Source organism: Lemur catta, chromosome 11, assembly GCF_020740605.2.
Source record: "Lemur catta isolate mLemCat1 chromosome 11, mLemCat1.pri, whole genome shotgun sequence".
NCBI classification, from domain to species: Eukaryota; Metazoa; Chordata; class Mammalia; order Primates; family Lemuridae; genus Lemur; species Lemur catta.
Genome location: NC_059138.1, coordinates 83,869,817 through 83,887,207, shown reverse-complemented (window position 1 = coordinate 83,887,207; position 17,391 = coordinate 83,869,817). Strand labels below are relative to the sequence as shown.

At 42.9% G+C, this 17,391-nt stretch overlaps 1 protein-coding gene across 2 annotated transcripts in view; it reads right to left on the bottom strand.

Moving 5' to 3' along the window:
• Window positions 1-352: 352 nt before the first annotated feature.
• POU6F2 (POU class 6 homeobox 2) overlaps window positions 353-17,391 on the bottom strand; it is a 436,460-nt gene continuing 419,421 nt past the window's right edge. The window contains exons 8-10 of one of the 2 annotated variants that reach the window (XM_045565521.1): window positions 16,930-17,098; window positions 8,270-8,438; window positions 353-4,809 (exon numbers count right to left, since the gene is read on the bottom strand). In XM_045565521.1, coding sequence (XP_045421477.1) covers window positions 4,305-4,809; window positions 8,270-8,438; window positions 16,930-17,098 — 843 coding nt within the window. In that variant the 3' untranslated portion in view covers window positions 353-4,304. The remainder of the gene's footprint in view (window positions 4,810-8,269; window positions 8,439-16,929; window positions 17,099-17,391) is intronic. The other variant, XM_045565522.1, reaches the window with a different exon arrangement.

Below are 17,391 nucleotides of genomic sequence, written 5' to 3'. Positions count from 1 at the left end.
GGGTTGATGGTTAGAGAATCCCTCTGAGAAGGACAAGCAAGACAGGCTGATGATGTCTTTGAAACCACTGTATCCAGTTGTTCTTGAGCTCCACAATAGGACTTCCCAGTTAAGTCAAACAACATAGTATCTTTTTGTTTAGGTAAGTTTGAGTTGGATTTCTATATTTTGCAACCAAAGGAGTCCCAATGAGTATAGTAATTTCATTTGAAAAGTTAAAATAATCGTGATATTAACCAGTCTGTCTTGAACCCCTTCCTTTTCTTAACATTCAGGGTTGTAAGCTACGCTTACTTAAATGTTTACAATTTAAATGACACATCTGAGTGCAAGACACACTTAGCCTGGAAGCTCATGTCAAACAATTCTTTATTTTTTATGGTACAAATTAAAAGTGACAGATCTGAAGCTGTTAAGAAATACACAAAGTGCAGCTTTACTGACCATACAGATATTGCTCTAGATAAAGTACAGTTACTTTTTTTTTTTTTTTTAACATTAAGCAACCTGTGCAGATAAATCAGCTTTGGTTTCAATGTCAGAGCAAGTAAGGAGCTTAGAAATATCCAGTTTGGCTTCTTGGTCACAAGTCTATCATGTCAACTTCTTGTCATGATGATTTTTCCAAAACAACCCAGTCTGTTTTCCTGCCCCCGCCCCCCCTCCTGCTGCCTGCTCCAAGCATGGAGAAAGCAGATCTCTTTGTGGTGCCTCATAAGTGACCCTGGTGACCAGTCTAGATCATAGCACATAGGACAAGAAAAAAAAAATCACTTTCTTAACAACAAATAAACAAATGTGCCTCACATAATTTCAAGTTGAAGACAAGCAAATCACATGACAAAAAGCTCATTACGAAATGTTATCCAAACAGATTTTACAGTCAAACATTGAAATGAAAATCAATTTTCTTTTTCTCCTTTTTTTTTTTTTAAGCTTGGTCATTAACTGGGTACAAGTAGAGTGCTGAGGTAAAACATTGATGAACAGTTTGTATTTCTTTTTTTTTTCTTAAAATAGGAACAGTTTAGTATTGCGAGATTGTCAGCAACATTTAGCCATATCTATACAATGTGCATATACCTACAAATATTGAGCTTTGGTCCAGCGTAGAGAAACGAGCAAAGGCATTTTACGATTTCTTTTTGGTTATAGCTTGAGTTCTTTGATACGCCTCTACTTGTTTTTTTTTTTCTTTCCTAGCTCCTTTTGCTTTTTTGTTCTCTCTTTTGTGTTGTGTTGCGTGTGTGTGTATCTGTGATTACAACATAAAGAAACCAAAACCTTGCAAATGCAATTAAAACTTTTAACTGTTCAAAATATTTTTTTTGATTGAAAAAGAAAAGAAAACCCAGAAACAAAAGTAAAATATAACATACATTGTCATGTTTTTCATCAAATAATGAAGAAAATGAAGATGGTAATAATATAAAAATATGTGAGAAAAATATTGAAGCTTGAAATACAATCACATATGCCCAAGTGGATTTTATTTTTTGTTGGTGGCAACCTTAACCTTCAGTTCATGGAAACATAAAAGACATTTAAATGCTATTGGCATATGAAGTTGTTTACAAGTGGAAATAAGAAATGTCATCATAAAATTAAACAATAGATGTGGTCCCAAAGACTTATGAGTTACACAGTATAATTTATATTCCTAAGAATCTGTTCAGGCACCATTTTATGCCTTGTAGCAAAAAATTTATCTGTAAAAAATTAATATAAGAAGCATTACAACACCTTATAAATAATTTATAAAACAATACAAAATTATAAAACTATAAAAAAAATCACTGCACATGAATGGTTTTACGACTGTGGGATGAATCTTTTTCTTTTTGTTCCATTCTAGAAGATTACTTTTATTTTATATTTTCTCTGTCCTAGTTATACCCTCCCAATTATATATCTCAGAACTGAGCAGGCCTTATGTACCCGCTGTCGGCATATATTTAAACATTTAGCATCCGTCATATGTTATCTTGTTAACTTCTTTTCTTGGGGAGTTTTTCTTGATGGAATTTGGAGCAGGTCCTAGGAGAATACAAAATTTGTTTTAATCAATGAAGTTTTGAATTTCTGGGTTGTTGGTATTTGTGCAGTTTCTGCAGTGGTGAAACTGGTACCATGATGTTGTTGGCATTGAAGATCAGGTTAGCAGTGGTCCAATTAGCATCAGACTGGCAAAATGGAAACACCTTTACAAGTGACTAGTTCCACTTCCAGGATTTCTTTTAGAGTTTCCTTGCTGGTAGTCTCCTGATTGCCGCACGAATCATCTGAGGGGACAATTATACTGTAGCATTTACACAACCAGCAAAGTAGCCAACAGAAGAAACTCAAACCCCCAGGGGAGAGGCAGTGTGTTAGGGGAAGGAGATGGGATTTCTAATCAGTTGGGCAACTTGAGGTGGAGTTTCTCTTTTTTCTTTCACAATTTACTTCTAGATAGTACATGAGCATGATTATTAATTAATTATTCCTAAATATTTATATGCAGATGGCAAGCAAATTGATGGTTCTCTCTTGTCTGCCTTTAACAGAATACTTTCTGCCTACACTTGGGTGAAAATACGAGCAGCAGGTTCCAATCGCTCACCTGCACAGCCATCCCCACATCTCAGCATAACATTTTTGCTCAGTAGGTTATTGTGGCCCGCAGATCTTTTGAGTAGGTTATTTTTTTTTTAAAAGAAACAATCCTCTACTTCTAATAGTGAAGACTATTCTGATGTGTTAGAGAAGCCCCTCCTATATTGTTTTCTTTTAAAGACACTTCCCTGTTAGGACTTCCTTTCCCCTCAAGAACCTGGTCCCTGATTCCAACTGTTTACATTTGCCTGCCACCTTTTTGCTGCATTTATAGATCCCAAGAATAACTGCTCCCCCCCCCAAAAAAGTCTGCCATCGCTATTGGAATGCAAGAAGCAGCAGAAAAGATGAGATTAACAGGATATACGATGGCCTTTAACGATGTCTTTTTAGCCTGTTTCTCTGTGTGTGTGTGTGTGGACGTGTGCATGCCATGTGTGTATTTTGACTGAAATCTTGAGACATTTCTTTGGCTATCAGACTTCTGAGAGAAATTGCTTTGCACAGAAGCATAACATAGATGTAAGTATTGAACCAAATGTGCAGCTTATGTTTATATTACAAAATTAGTTTTGGTCAGCTCTCCATGTACGTGGCCAACAGACTGAGAAAAATCCCAAGCTCTGGTGTGGACAGTGAGCACAATTACAGCTTATGTCAGTGTTGACAGTTCATCGAGCAAAGCCCTAGAATTTATTTTGGAGTCTCTTCTGCATTTCACTAGGATCTGAGTGGAGAAAACACTGTTCCTCCCTACCTCTGTGGCCTTCCGGCAGACCCCAGGAGGCCAAGTGCAAGGGAGAAGGAGAAATGGAGGAAAGAAGAGAAATGCGAGCTCCATTTTCTTTTCTCAAACCCACAAGTCATAGTGAGAAGAAAGCAACGAATGCTTTGGCACACGATCCAGGATGCCCCCCACCCCCACCAAAAAAAAAAAAAGGAAAGCAAAAGAAAAAAGTCCACCCTCCCCCCAAAAAACCCAACAGTGAGCCTCACAGAATGGCTTCAACAATGGTACCCACCCCACGGGCGGAGACAACAGATGGGAAAGATGGGAGAAATCAGGCTTCCTATTTTTCCATTAGTACAAATGTAAAAATTCGTAACACAACTTTACGCGCAGAGAAGAGTAGACGAAAGATCACGTCTGCAATGCCATGTTTCTGACTTTGGTTAATAGGTTTCATAGTGAATCAGCACTTAGTACCTGAAAGGATGCAGTCCTTCCTCCAGGTGGCAGGCTTGTATTCGCTTTGAACAGCCAAAAGTTTTTGTTTGTTGTTGGTTTTTGGTTTAGTTTTTTTTTTCTTTTTCCTTAAAATGTGTTCATATTTTCATAATATACAGAAAAAAGTACGTGGTTATTTGGTTCGCTTTAAGTCCGTTAAAAAACTGGCTTTGGGGAGACAGGTTGGGGACGGGAACTATCCTACCACACACACCTTCAGTGTGGTGTATTCCTCGTTTAAAAATTCTCAAAAAAATTTCATTTTCCTTTTTGGAAAACCAACGGACATGTAGAAACCATTCTGTCCACTTGGCAGTTGGCTTAGTCTTTTACTTACAAGGGTGACGATGACTGGGGCTATTTTTCCAATTTAATTTAATTTCTTTCTTCTTCTTCTTCTTCTTTTTTTTTTGTGGCGTTCCAAGGGTGGAATTTAGTTTCCGCGGGTTTTGCTTCCGATTCTGGGTGGGCGTCTGTCTCTTTAGGAGTTTTCTTCCAGCGAGTCTGTCAGGGGCTCCAGCGGGACGGCCGTGGGCGGCTCGTGCTGTTTCAAGCGTTTAATCGTGTTCTTCAGGGCTTGCCTCTTATTGCAGAACCACACTCTAACTACTTCCCGGTCATAGTTCAGCTTCTCGGCAATTTCGGTCATTTCCTGCCCCGAGGGGTGAGTGTTCTTCTCAAAGTGGGCATTGAGGATCTCAAGGGCCTGGGGGGTGAAGGAGGTGCGCCGCTTGCGCTTTTTGGACGGTTCGCTCCCGATAAACTCGGTCAGGTTCTGCATACCTGCGCGATGGCGGGCCTCAGCCTCGGCCATCCACCGCTCAAGCACCGGCTTGATCTTCTGGGCACTTTTAGGGGTGATGTCCAGCTTTTCAAACCTGGCAGGATACAAAAGGCCAGGGTTCAGTTTGGCTGTCAGACTGCTAGCTATAGTGTTCTCTTGGGCTTCCTGTGGTAGGAAAAAGTGGCTTCTCAGGATGGTGTGTCTGGGGGGAAAATTGAGAAAGAACAGTCTTACACTGAGTCCTCTGCCAGGGTGGGCCTCCTGCCTGCCTGCCTGACTGCCTGGCAGGGCGAATTCGCTGCAGGTTAGTAGCCCGCGGCGAGGTAGCCAGCCCCGCCCAAGCCAGCGCCACCCCCCACGTGCTCCATGCCAGCGCATGCAGACCACACAGCACACACGCGCGCGGACGGCGGGACGGCGGGACGCACGGCCGGCGACACGGGCACGCGGGCGACACGGGCACGCCAGCGACACGGGCCTTTCCCCCGCTAACGCTGAGAGCTAAGCTTTCATTTTAACGGTACCAGCTCCATTTCCCCGATCTTGAGAATCCTTAAGGCAAAAATTAACGCTAGAAAGCGACATCAAAGACAACAGTGGTCACGGTCTTTCGCTTAAAATGATAAGTTTTGCATTTGGTTTTCTTTAAGTTCCCCCCATTGACTTGGTTATAAAAATGTTACAGCTATTATCATAGTCAGTGATGGCAACTGGGACGTTCCTTTTATGGCTCCCTTTTCATCTCTCTTTCTTGTGTCTCATTTTAACTTCTCTCTCTCTCAGAACAAACAATTTTCACCCTATGTAAGTTAACAACATGCCCCTTTTCCTGGTGAAACACAGCCTGTCCCTACTTTGCTGTTCTGGCTCAAACAGCTGGATACATTGTAATTACTATGGAACACCCCACCCCTGGGTGTGCTAAGGCCACCTCATGCCTTCCAAACACCGTCTGGCATAATGGTGTACTTTTGCACCAGGGCATCAAGCTGTGTTTAATGTGTGATATCTGCAAACTGTACTTGAACGATATCATTTTCTGTAAATGAGGTCTTCTATATATCAATTGCCATCAGCAATTCTTTGCTACATTGACTTTAAAAAATATGAAGCATCTTGGACAAAATTATATAGAGTGTTTTAAGAGGTCATCCTGGTACCAAACTCATACTCACTCTCAATGAAAAACAAAAAAGTACCAATTCCTTTTGTTTGTTTGTTTATTCAATATCCAAATTCATAACCCTCCAGTATGGCAACTTTGGATACATAGAATTCCCCTCTCTCTTTTCAAGCGTTCCATGCTGTTGAAAAACAACCGTCTGACTGCAGAGTGCATCTTATTACAACGGTCTGTTCTCACAGAGCTAAAATGAGCCCACATGAGTCAGTCAGAATATGTTTAGTAAGGATGCTTGCAAAGGGATGGAATAGGCCTTCTTTGTGTGCCATATTCTTACTTTTGGCAGCACATTTTAGATCTCCTATAATGTGACAAGTAGCACAAATAATACCGAATCTTAATACAATTGCCAGAGCATTCTCTTCCATGTAGAGTTCAAGGCATTATTTGTTTATCTGTTAATTTTTGAAAAACCCAACTTCCAGTACTGATTAAGAAGAGGAGAAGTACATTTACTTTCAGTCCAAAGTGAACTAATAATTTAATGTTATTTAATGAGCTTGTCATTTGTGGCAAGCTCCCCCCAAAGCTCTCATTGTGGTGCAAATTTGCCACATGCCACATTTTGCCATGATTTACCATGAAAGCCCCAAAGCTTCAGTTCTTGGTAGCATGGCAACAGTCTTTACAGAGCCATGGTACCAGGGAACAGAGCTTGTGATAGGGCTGTTTAGTGTACTGGTGGCATCTTTTTCTCTGTGACTCTGATAAAGAGGGACTCAAAGCAGTGCCTAGGGGTCACTGCAGCTAATAAGGGGCAAGTGTCACCTGTGTGCAGGCTCAAATGCAGATTCCTTCTTACCCTTAGAATTCACTTAAATTGTTCCAATGTACAATCTTGGTCTTTCATTTTTTTTTTGCTTGGTAGATAGCTCCTAAACTGATCTCCCTGAAACACTGGAAGCCAGAATCCCAACATGTAGCTGCCTACAGTCAAGGCATCTTACATGTTCTATTATCCTGGGAATTCCCAAGTTCTATGCATTTCAGCCACAGATTTTTGGTTCCCTCCTGGGGAGGACTTTAGAAATTAACATATTTGATTGGAAATGCCCGAGAGATGCTAGGCATATGAGTTAAAACATTAGCTAGCACTTACATCAATAAAAGGAAATCACATTTTAGGACTAAAGATAAGTGAAAGAGGAATTTAGCACCAATAGAAAATTGGCAACAACTTACAAACCTGTGCCTGCCTTTATCCCAAGGCTGTCAAGATGAAACAAAATTAATGTTTCCCAACAGGGAGCAAACGGTATTCATATCATTGATGCTGCTTGTTAGTGTTGATGCTTCTGTATATGTTGTTTGGAATAACATATACAAGCCTTGAAACAAATTTCCCAGCAGTAGTATTCTTGTATAGACTGAATAAAGGTTATTTTCTACAGGGAGGTATCTTATAAGAAAAAACAGTAGGGGAGACCATAGAAGTGAGAGGATCCTATGGTGCTTTTTGTATTTAACAACAATCAATGGGTTTTATGGAAAATCATTGAGCAAAATGTGAGCTGCAAGCTACTACCCCATACTGATGTTATTTATAACCTTAGTCTTAAACTGCAGGAAAAGTACACTTCCGTCCTTTGGGGAATACATTAAAAGTATAAAGAGCAGATAAAAAGACAGCATTTCATGGATCACCAAGAACAAAATCCACTTAAATGAGTTTAGAGTTGGTTTCTTGGCTTTTCCTGATGGAGGAGGACTCATAAGGCATTGCCCAAGAGGAAAAAGCTCTTACCGAAGTGCCTTTGTTACCTCATGCATAAACATGGGATTAGTGCAACACACACATGCATGCATGGGGTCTGCTTCTGACAACTTAACCCGGATCAACTGGAACACAACCAAGGCTGGATTCTGTCACTTATTTATTTAATTTTGGGTGGTGGTGGAAAAGGTTAGACCAGATTCTTACTACCCTTTTCTGAGCCATTTAAAGCAGCCACTTCTTTTTTTAAAAAAGATGTGCTTTTAAAGCTCCATCTGGGAAGGCAAGTTAAAACCTTCAAGGTCAGCAGATGGTTAATTTTTTTTTTTTTGAATGTGTGTTTTCTTGGAAAATCCTGATAGCCATCTCTGGGCAGAAATCGTGGAAATGTTAACACAAATTAGGACTGGCAGCTTTACAACATTTGCTCAGGATACCTATGAGCACACAGCAGTCCGTGGCTCTCAGCTGCATAGGAGTGTGGGCCCAGAAGGAAGGCCCCTGGCTCCGGGGTAGTGTATTTCCAATGAGACTGCCTTGGAAGTTCTTTGTGAGTTGACAGGAGTTATCAAACCAGGACCCCAAAATCTGCTTCAGCACCTCCATCTGCAGCAAGATCACCAATCCCAATATATAGCTGCCCCAAACTTTGTTCCCACACTCTACCCCTCCAGCTTTGCCCACCCAAAGAAGAAAAGCTGAGCCGTGAGGACAAACGAGGCCCAGGCCAGCCAGGAGAGGTGGCAGCATGCGGGCGCGGGTTACCTGCAGATGGCCGACTGGCTGTACGCTGGCCCCTCTGTAGCACTGAGTGCCTGGCCCACCTGAGTCTGGGTCAGGCCAAGGGACAGGCGACGGATTTTAAAAGCTTTGGCAAATTCTCGGATCTCCTCCAGATTAACCCCATCCACCTCACCCGCTGCCATTTGAGGATCTGTGGAGATGTTTTTAGAAATAGGATCAATACGTCAACACACGACTGAGCAGTATTTGTTTATTACGGTTTATAAGAAAGTGGCTCTCTTTAACAGCAGAGAGGCGGGGAACCATCACAGAACATCCTTTTTGTCTCCCAGGTGAGGCACCCAAGACTCCACCCTCAACTCATTACACCTACACAAATCATCCTTCGAGATGTTTCTACCCCGGATAAAACCGCAGCTTGCTGCCACTGCCACCTGCCCAATGCCAGAGCATGCTCCTCAAAGAACAACCAGCATGGGGAGGCACTTCTTAGGGGGTGCAACTCCATTCTGCCCATAAATATGTTCCAATATTATGCAAAAATATAAAAATGGAAAGGTTTCCATTTGAATTATCTTCATTGGGAATCTTTGGCACTAAAAATTGCCCTTGGATAAAATAATATTGTGTGTTTTGCCTTCACCTGATACTGCTGCAGCCAGGCTAACAGACGGTGATGTTGCCTAATTTCTTACATCCACATTAGCCCCTCAGAAGAGCGTGCTTATGAAACTGCAAGAATAATATTGTCTTTCCCCTCCCCCCATAGTAGTTTACTGACACAGACGCCTTTGTCCCCTGAAAGGGCACATAATAAAAAATGCCTGCCACAGGAAGGCTCCTTTGGTGCTGGATAACGCGGTCAATTTAGGACTTATCAAGGGAAATGACACAACAGCTGGAGAATGAAACCTCTCCCCCGCCCCCACTGATCCCTGGATAAATGAAAGCGTACACCAAGCTGGAGACAGCATGAGTTGGGAATGGTGGAAGATTTCAAAGTGCTGCTCAATCCTGCCTGTAGCGAAGCCATTCTCCCTGTGAGCTGACACTATTGTTCTCCCCCTCATTCCTCCCACTTAGGTGAAAAGTTTTTCTCTTCCTCTTTCTGCACAATAACCCATCAATTTCAGTAAATTCAAGTACTTGTCCAAGCACTGTGGTGGACTGTGTTACTCTTCTAGGCTCAGGGCTGTAGTAACTCTGGTTGTTACAAAAAAAAAAATTAAACATTTGCATGCCAAGTGCCAATTTTTCATGAACTTTTACATAAGGATGTTAATATCTGTGGGGAGCTTAGAGCTTCATGTATAGATTCTCTCAGTATTGGGGAGAATCCAGCCCAAAGAAAATAGACTCTGCAAATAGAATCAGCAATATGGGTGTATGTTGTACCTTTATCTTCACGTTAAAAAAAAAGATCCTGTAGAATTTTTACCTGTCATTAGTCATAATTTTGTTGTAGAAAGATTGAAAAGTGGTGCAACCACTGTGATCAGTCTGTAAGTGTTTTCTAAAGTGACTCCTGGGAGTCCTGAGTAGCGGGAAGGGGCAAGAGAAATATCAGAAACAGTCCCAGCGTCTGTGGAGTTTACAGTCTATAGGGCGTTGGGGTCCAATACTAATGCATAAGAAACAATTAGAGAAAAATAGCAGGCAGAGTATAATCAAGAGCTAATAGTGTGACACCCACACTGGGTGTGCAGAGAAGGGAGAGAGGACATCAGGGAGGATTCATCTGGGTCTTCCCCAATGGACAGTGTTCAGAGAATGGAGGGGCCGGATCCGGTCAGTGTGAAGAGTGTGCACACAAGACAGATGCAGGGAGGAGCAGGGCACTGGGGGGGCCTGCAGGGTTGCTGGGGCGGAGTAGGAGCTCATGCTAGGAGTGATGAATATTTCAGGGTAGCACATTGAGAATCCATCTATGTGCATAGCCAGGGACGGGGTGGATGACTATAAAATTGGTTTGGCTAAGATGAATTAAAATCTTACTTTTTCTCCCTAAACTACACTCCCCCACCCCCCAGGCCGGCAACACTTGGTTACCGAAAGACGTGTTTGGGTCGTCCATGGTGGAGGCAGCGCTTTGGATCTTAAATCCTACCCGCGTGTCTGCCTGGACTCGCTAAGGATTGTGGGAGGCCACCTCTGGCACACCGCAGCCCTGAGCACCTTCCCTCTTCGTGAAAAAAATCCCTAGAGCAGAAGTTGCAAATGAGCAGCTTGCAAATAAAACCCAGCTTTCCTAGTGCTTAACAATTTTTAAAAAATTACTTGCCAACATGTAAACTTCGATTTCTAAAGAAAAATCTAGGTTTTCCACGTTCTTTTGAAATGTTAGAAGATTTGGCCGCACGGGATGCCCATATGCATTTGCTAACGCTCAGGCGGCTGGAACTGATTCTGGCTGCCCCTTCAGCTCCTCGGCATCCTCCTGCCAGCCCGCCTCGGAGCTGCTGCCTGCTCGGCCTGTTCCGTGACCCTGCGTTTGTTTAGATCATGCATTCTTAATGGGGCTCATATTGATTGTGGGGGGGGGGGGCGGGAGGGAAAGTAGGAAGAGTCTTAGTACAATGTGCGGCTCCTCAAAGGGCCACAGTGCATCGGCAGAACAGATATGCAGTATATCTCTGCTATCAAAATGTCATGGGGGGAAGGAGGACAATTAGGATAAAAATAAATCCAAAAAGCCTCCTTGCAAGGGGAGTGGGGTGTTAACATTAATAAAATAACAGTTGAGAAACGCTGGTTTGCAGCGCAGAGGGCAACTTGATATGGAATGGTACGGGGGGAGAGGGGTCTGGCCTCCCCCAGGAAAGAGGGAAGAGGGGCTTGGCAGCCTTGCAAGGGTGGGCATGGAGGTTCGAAACTGAAAAAATGGGAGCCGGAGACTTTCCTTGGAACAACATGGCTTTTAGGATTGTGGTGTTTTTAATTTGGCAGGTGTCGGAGTCACCTGCTGGGGCCCAGGGATGTACATTTTAAACAAGTACCACAGGCCATCCTGTTGCAGGGATCAGCTGACCTCACTTACAGGAATCTTTCTGTATGGCTGGGCCTGGCCCAGTCTGGGTGTGTTGCCCTCTGTGTGCCATCGTCTTTCCTGACCCTTTCCCATCACTACTCAGCAGGTTCCACTGCACAGAAGACCTGCTGCCCCACCTGTGTAGGGCCGATGGGCCAGAGGGGCTTCCTCGCAGGCAGCCCACGCTGGCCCTTTCCTCAGCCCACCCCCAGCACGTGTGGCAGCGGCACAGGTCTGGGAGTCAGCTGGCTGGGGTGGCCAGTGTAGTCCGTGGTTGGAGAGAGAGTTCTCTGAGCAAAGCTAAATTGCCCTTTTGGGAAGTAAAATTTTTGCCTTTATTAGCCCTATTTCTAGATCAACTAGAATTAGTTGAATTATCCAGCACCTGAGGGGCTGGTCTGCTTCAGTCTCGGGGCCTGACTTAGCAGTGCGGTACTGGGCAGGTTTATGACTCGAGTTGCAATTTCACGTAAATGCCTCCTGTCATCTTTCTTTTCTCTCCTGCTGCCTCTATTGTTTATGTCTCCTCACTAGTTCCTTGAGACTAGGAATGAAATCTGCATTTGTGATGGCATAGGTTGCTTTTTGGCAGATTCCTGACAATAATCAGAATTGAAGAGGAAGCTGTGGACTCTTAGCTCCCAGGGTGTGAGTGGTGTTGTACGGATTGTCGAGCTTTCGCTCTAAAGCTCACAGAGATGGGCAGGAGTCCCGGCCACTGAGCCCTGTGTCTTCCACGGGGCCCCAACAAACATTCATTACACCAGAAAGCTGGATTCCTTCTTCCTCTTCTCACGTAGTTTCTACTCTTGTACCTCCTCCTGGTTCTAATTAGAGAGGTGATAAGATAGGCATTCTTGTGCAATTTAAACAGGGGAGTGGTCTGCTGGACAAAGGCCTGGGAAGGGGAACTCAACTTCTCTTCGTGCAATTTTTTGATTGCTGCAGGTGAGCTGCTCAGCTTTCTTTATATTAGTGTTCTTACCCATAAAACTCAGTTGGCAAAATGCAGTTATGGTTTTGCGCCATGGGTTCCAAGATTATAGAAGTCTCCCCATCCAAAGGAGTCCATGCCTAGAGAAATATTACATTTACCCTGATTATAACATGTGGGACTTGTCTTCATACATTGGGAGAACTTATTAGATGGTGTCTGTGAGATGGTTTGAACTGATCAAAAGACTAATGCCATTTTTTTATCCCAAAGTTTCTGTCTTAAACTCTTGAGGTTGTTTCACCATGGGAACAGTTTCCCTTCCATACAGGATATGTACTTTTCAGCTTGAGGACAGAAAACAGGAGGTGAATGTGGTAAAGGAGGCTTTCCTGGAATGTTGCCGGAGCTCTCAACCTAGCTCAGTTTGACATTCTGCCCTGCAACAGGTCAGTCTGGCTTTCTGTCATCCATTCCCCTAGCTCTGGGGAGGTTGGGTTAATTTTAAGGATGAATCTGAGGCCACCTTGTGGGAACCTCAGGGGGAATCCTCAGATTTCCCACAAGGTAGATCCAGCACCTTTAACCAGCTCGAGGGCAACACCCAGTCTGGGGTTTCTCTGGACCAAGGAGGAAGTAACACCTTTTATACAAGTTTGCCGCAGATTAAGTCAGCCCAATATATTAAATACAGGGCCAGCAATGGCAGTGACGGCCAGGGTCCAGCCTGAGTCTGATCCTTGTTCAACCTATAAAGAGAGTAACTGGCCCGTAGGATAAACTGGCATTGAAAATTGGCAGTGACTCATAAGTGTAATGATGGTGTTTCCCAAATCAAATCTGGAATGCATGGACTGAAAAGTAAAAAGATTTTTATGGGAGCCAAATGCAAAGTGTGTGAAAACCAATCTGTTTTGTAGAATCTGGTTGTATGGTCACTGGGCCCACACTGAATCGAGTGCTCAGGGTGCATCAATCAGGACAGCTGTTTTGCTTTTCCTTTTTGTTTTTAAGATTTAGCTCTTTCCTACCATTAGCCTGGGTATCAGTAAGGGGTTGCTAAGTGGGTTGAGCAATCACCGTGCATCAACATCATCCTTCTGTGATCCCTGACCGTGGGGTTGTTATGGGGATAATATACAGCTTTAAAGAAGCATGAATTAACTATCTTATGTAAACGCCTATCTGGCTTTTTAGTGCTATTCTCACAACAAATAATGGGCATATTTACCAAATATTTCTGGGAAATAAACCATTTGGGAATGTGCAATTTAATTTGGGAGAACAAGATACTTGCAATGCGGTGACTTCATTGGGTTGTGGAAATGGCGTGAACTGTGAATCTGGGGTTTCACTGTGCTGTATGCTATCACCATGCATCTTTATGTTCACTTTATAGTTCTAGTTTTTCTGGGACTAGCTGTAAGTCCTTTGCTGTCTAAGGATCATGCTAAGGGGTTTTAAAAAAAGTGTACTGGAAAAAAAACCCAGCAAGCAAGCAAAATCCTCAAATCTACCTATTTCTAAACGGTACACTGTAAATCTTAAACCAAATTGGGACATTTGTCAAGTCAAGAAAAGTACGATTTTTCTCCTAGATTTTCCAAAAACCCTTCTTTTGGAAACTATATCTACCCCTGATGACTAAGGAGACTGAGCAAGGTAAGACAGGGTAAGATGTGTAGGTACTGTGAATAGGTACTGCATAGATGTTCTAACAAGTGTGAGTATTCGGTATTTCTGAGCCCAGATGTGTTGTTCTTTGCATGTGAAGATTCTGTTATCATTACTAAGACATTAACTTGGCATTCCTTTGCTTGGAGTGGGAAAGAGTTTTGTATGATCCACCAACTTTACTTCATCTGGCATGTAGCTGGTTGGCGAACATTAGGTTGAGAGCCTTTGATGATAACATGGACTCCTCATTGGCCGAGGTTTGCCAAAGGTTCTGTGGTATTCTGATGTAATGAGAAATACGTATTTGGTCTCTGTCCTGGGTTTCTGGCTCAGAGCTCCTAAAATCCTTGTAATTTCCTACGTGTGCTAGGCACTAGGAAACAATAATATCTTTTGTTTTAATACTTAGTCTTTGAACCCAGATTCTGACGGAGTTCATAAATCCCTTGGAATTTCCTGGGTGATAGGAACATCTTTTGTTGTAATGAAGTGGCTCTTACAGGGCTCTTGGGTAGCTTCAGGATGGTGGCTGGCTATCAGACAGACCCAGCCATGATTACAAGCTTAGAACTTTCAGCTCCACCTACATCCTCCAGGGAGGGAAGAAGAGCTGGAGATTGAGTTAATAATCGATCATGCCTATATGAGGAGGCCTCCATAAAAATCACTAAAGTATGGAATTTGGAGAGATTCAGAGTTGGTGAACACATCCACTTGCCTAGAGGGTGGTGTACCCCAACTTCACGGGGACAGAAGTTCTTGCACTTGGGGTCTTTTGTGACCTTGCCCTGTATGCCTCTTCATCTGGCTGTTCATCTGCATTGTTTATCCTATCCTTTATAGTAAACCAGTAAATGTTAAGTGTTTCCCTGAGTTCTGGGAACCATCACAGCCAATTATGGAACCAGGGGGCTATGACCCACTTATTATTCCCTCTGTCGTTGGGTTTTGAGACAGAAGAGAATTAATTAAACAACATGCTTAAAATCTGTAGCCACTGTTAAGTTTAGCAATGGATTTTTCAAAGTCTGACTCCTAGAGGTACTGCTAGACTCTCTTATGCCTGCCAGAGAAGACTGTAGAGGCTAGTGTGGGCTCCTCTTTCAGGCTTTGCATATGAATTTGGAGTGTCCTGCTTCAAGTGCATATGGTAAAAAAGTCTCTCTTCCCTGAGTCTTTCTATTTCACATCAAGGATATGTAACATGGTTCACTCACCATAAACCTAGAACTTTGATGTCCCAATGGCCACTGTGCAATTGAAATTCCACCTAGCCCATTAAGTAGCTCTGTTACTGATTTCTAACAAAGGTTAATCCTTCCCTGTCTGGCTTGTGACAAGTGACTAGAGTGAACCCAGTTCCACCCACCCATCTGTCTGCTGTCCATCCATCCCCTTTATCCAATTCTATATCCATCTAACATGTATTAAATGTTAATATTTACCTTGTGTAAAACATTGTGTTAGTGGCTGGGGGGTGTGTGTGATTTGTACATTTATTGCATATTTAACTTATTTTTTTCTTGGTAAGATGCTTAACGTTGGTCCCTTTTCTTTCAGGACCAAAGCTTAACGGCCTGCCCTAAATTTATGACCTCGCTGCCATTTTGAAACAGAACATTTTGCAAAAACTTATACAGAATATTGAATTGGAACAAAGTTTGAATCTTTTCCCACAACAACCCTAGGAGTGGTTTTTTTAATTGGGAAAATTTTGGCTATAATTAAATTAATTCTATCCATGATTTTATTCAAGTAAGACTAGAGTTTCTGGCCCAAATGAAGAGGGTTGTATGTCTAAAAACCTAAAATCTTTTTGATGGAAAACTGCATGTGTATGCTGAATTTCTGTTTGGTTTTGACCCATCTTTAAGATCAAGAGCCTCAGGCTAGTCCATTGAAGTACTTGGGCATTCTACCATCTTTCCATAATGCCTCATTCCATTCTTTTCCCCACTCACAAGCATCTTTCTTGCCTGAATTATCCATATAATAGAAATATATATATATAAAGTTATTTTCTTTTGGGGAGTTGCTTATGGGGGGAGGACATGGCAACTCTCCATTTTGATTTGTGTTACCAGATTTGTCCCATAATTTGTGAGAATCCTATTGTTCCTGTTATAACAACAAACAGATCATTCATGACACTTGACCAAACACGGATCCTCATGTGTCCTCATGTCATGGCACAGGTGCCTATGCAGTGCTACAGCCCTTGAAACCCACAGCCACTGGGTTTTTGGCCCCTAATGAATTGCAATCTATGTACATGTTCTGTGATTTTATATATAAGTAAAAATTGCACTAAAGGTGAATGACTGACATTAAATCAGACCATTGTCCTGTTGATCTTAACATGCTTCTATTTGCATGTCATAAATAAACTATTTTCACCTAGGGCCAAATACCATTTCTAAAAATTGCATATATATGTATCTCTGTGTGTATGTGTGTGTGTGTGTGTGTATCTCACCTGGTCAGAAAAGCAGACTTTCAGGCTTATTTTATTTTATGAATGGTTGTTCAGAGATTCATCTGATTCCTGCCCATGCAGCTTCCCCCACATGCCACTGAAGGCGGCTCATTGTGCACACACACCCACCCGCCCACAGGCATGCTCTCTTTTATTTCCTCTGACACCTACAAATAGAACGGCAGGGGACTTCAAACACACAGAAAAGCAGCTTGACCTGCCGGCTGAGTGCCTGTTGTTGGTTATTTCAGTTCTGAGCTATGTGGCTCATGCCCTGCAAGCTGATCAGTTTCGACCTTCTGAAGTGGCAGGACTGACTCAGCACATCAGGAGCCACTTAAGATGGAACCCAGCCCCTGACACGCGGCAAACATGCACTAATCCAGGGGGTGTGCTCTGGGGGCCTGCTTCCCTAGGGAACCATTTGGCCCTGGGCATGGACTTCATGGCGGGGAGAAGGAGAGAGAGAGACAGAGACAGAGAGAGGGAGAAAGAGAGAAGGAAAGCATTGCAAATAGGCAACAAGAAGGCCACCATGACTTAACCGAGCCAGAAAGGATACTTACTGCTGACTAACTGGCCCACGCTCAAAGCTGAAGAAGAGGAGGATGAGGAGGAAGAAGAGGAAGCCTGCCGGACGGGACTTTGAGACATGGATGCTTGGCTGTGAGCCAGGTGCAGAAGGTTGCCTTGAGAGGCTGCTTGACCCACTGACGTCTGGGAGGGTTGGTGGAGCTACATGGGGGGATGTAAAAAAATACACAAATGAATGAAAATTAGGGGGAAAATGCCAGGGAACAGAAGTTTCATGTGAGGTTGAATCATTTTATTTCCAAGAATATATACTTCTCAGGAACAGTGCACGCCCTACTCAACAGGCAGGAATTTTTTGTATATATTATGTTGCCAATTGCTTGACAGGCACTTTATTAGTCATTCTAAATATATTATTAATTCCCTACTTGGCTTGCTAGAGCACCCAGTTTTCTACATTTCTCGACTGTGGTGTGTGGCTGGACTCCTTCTGC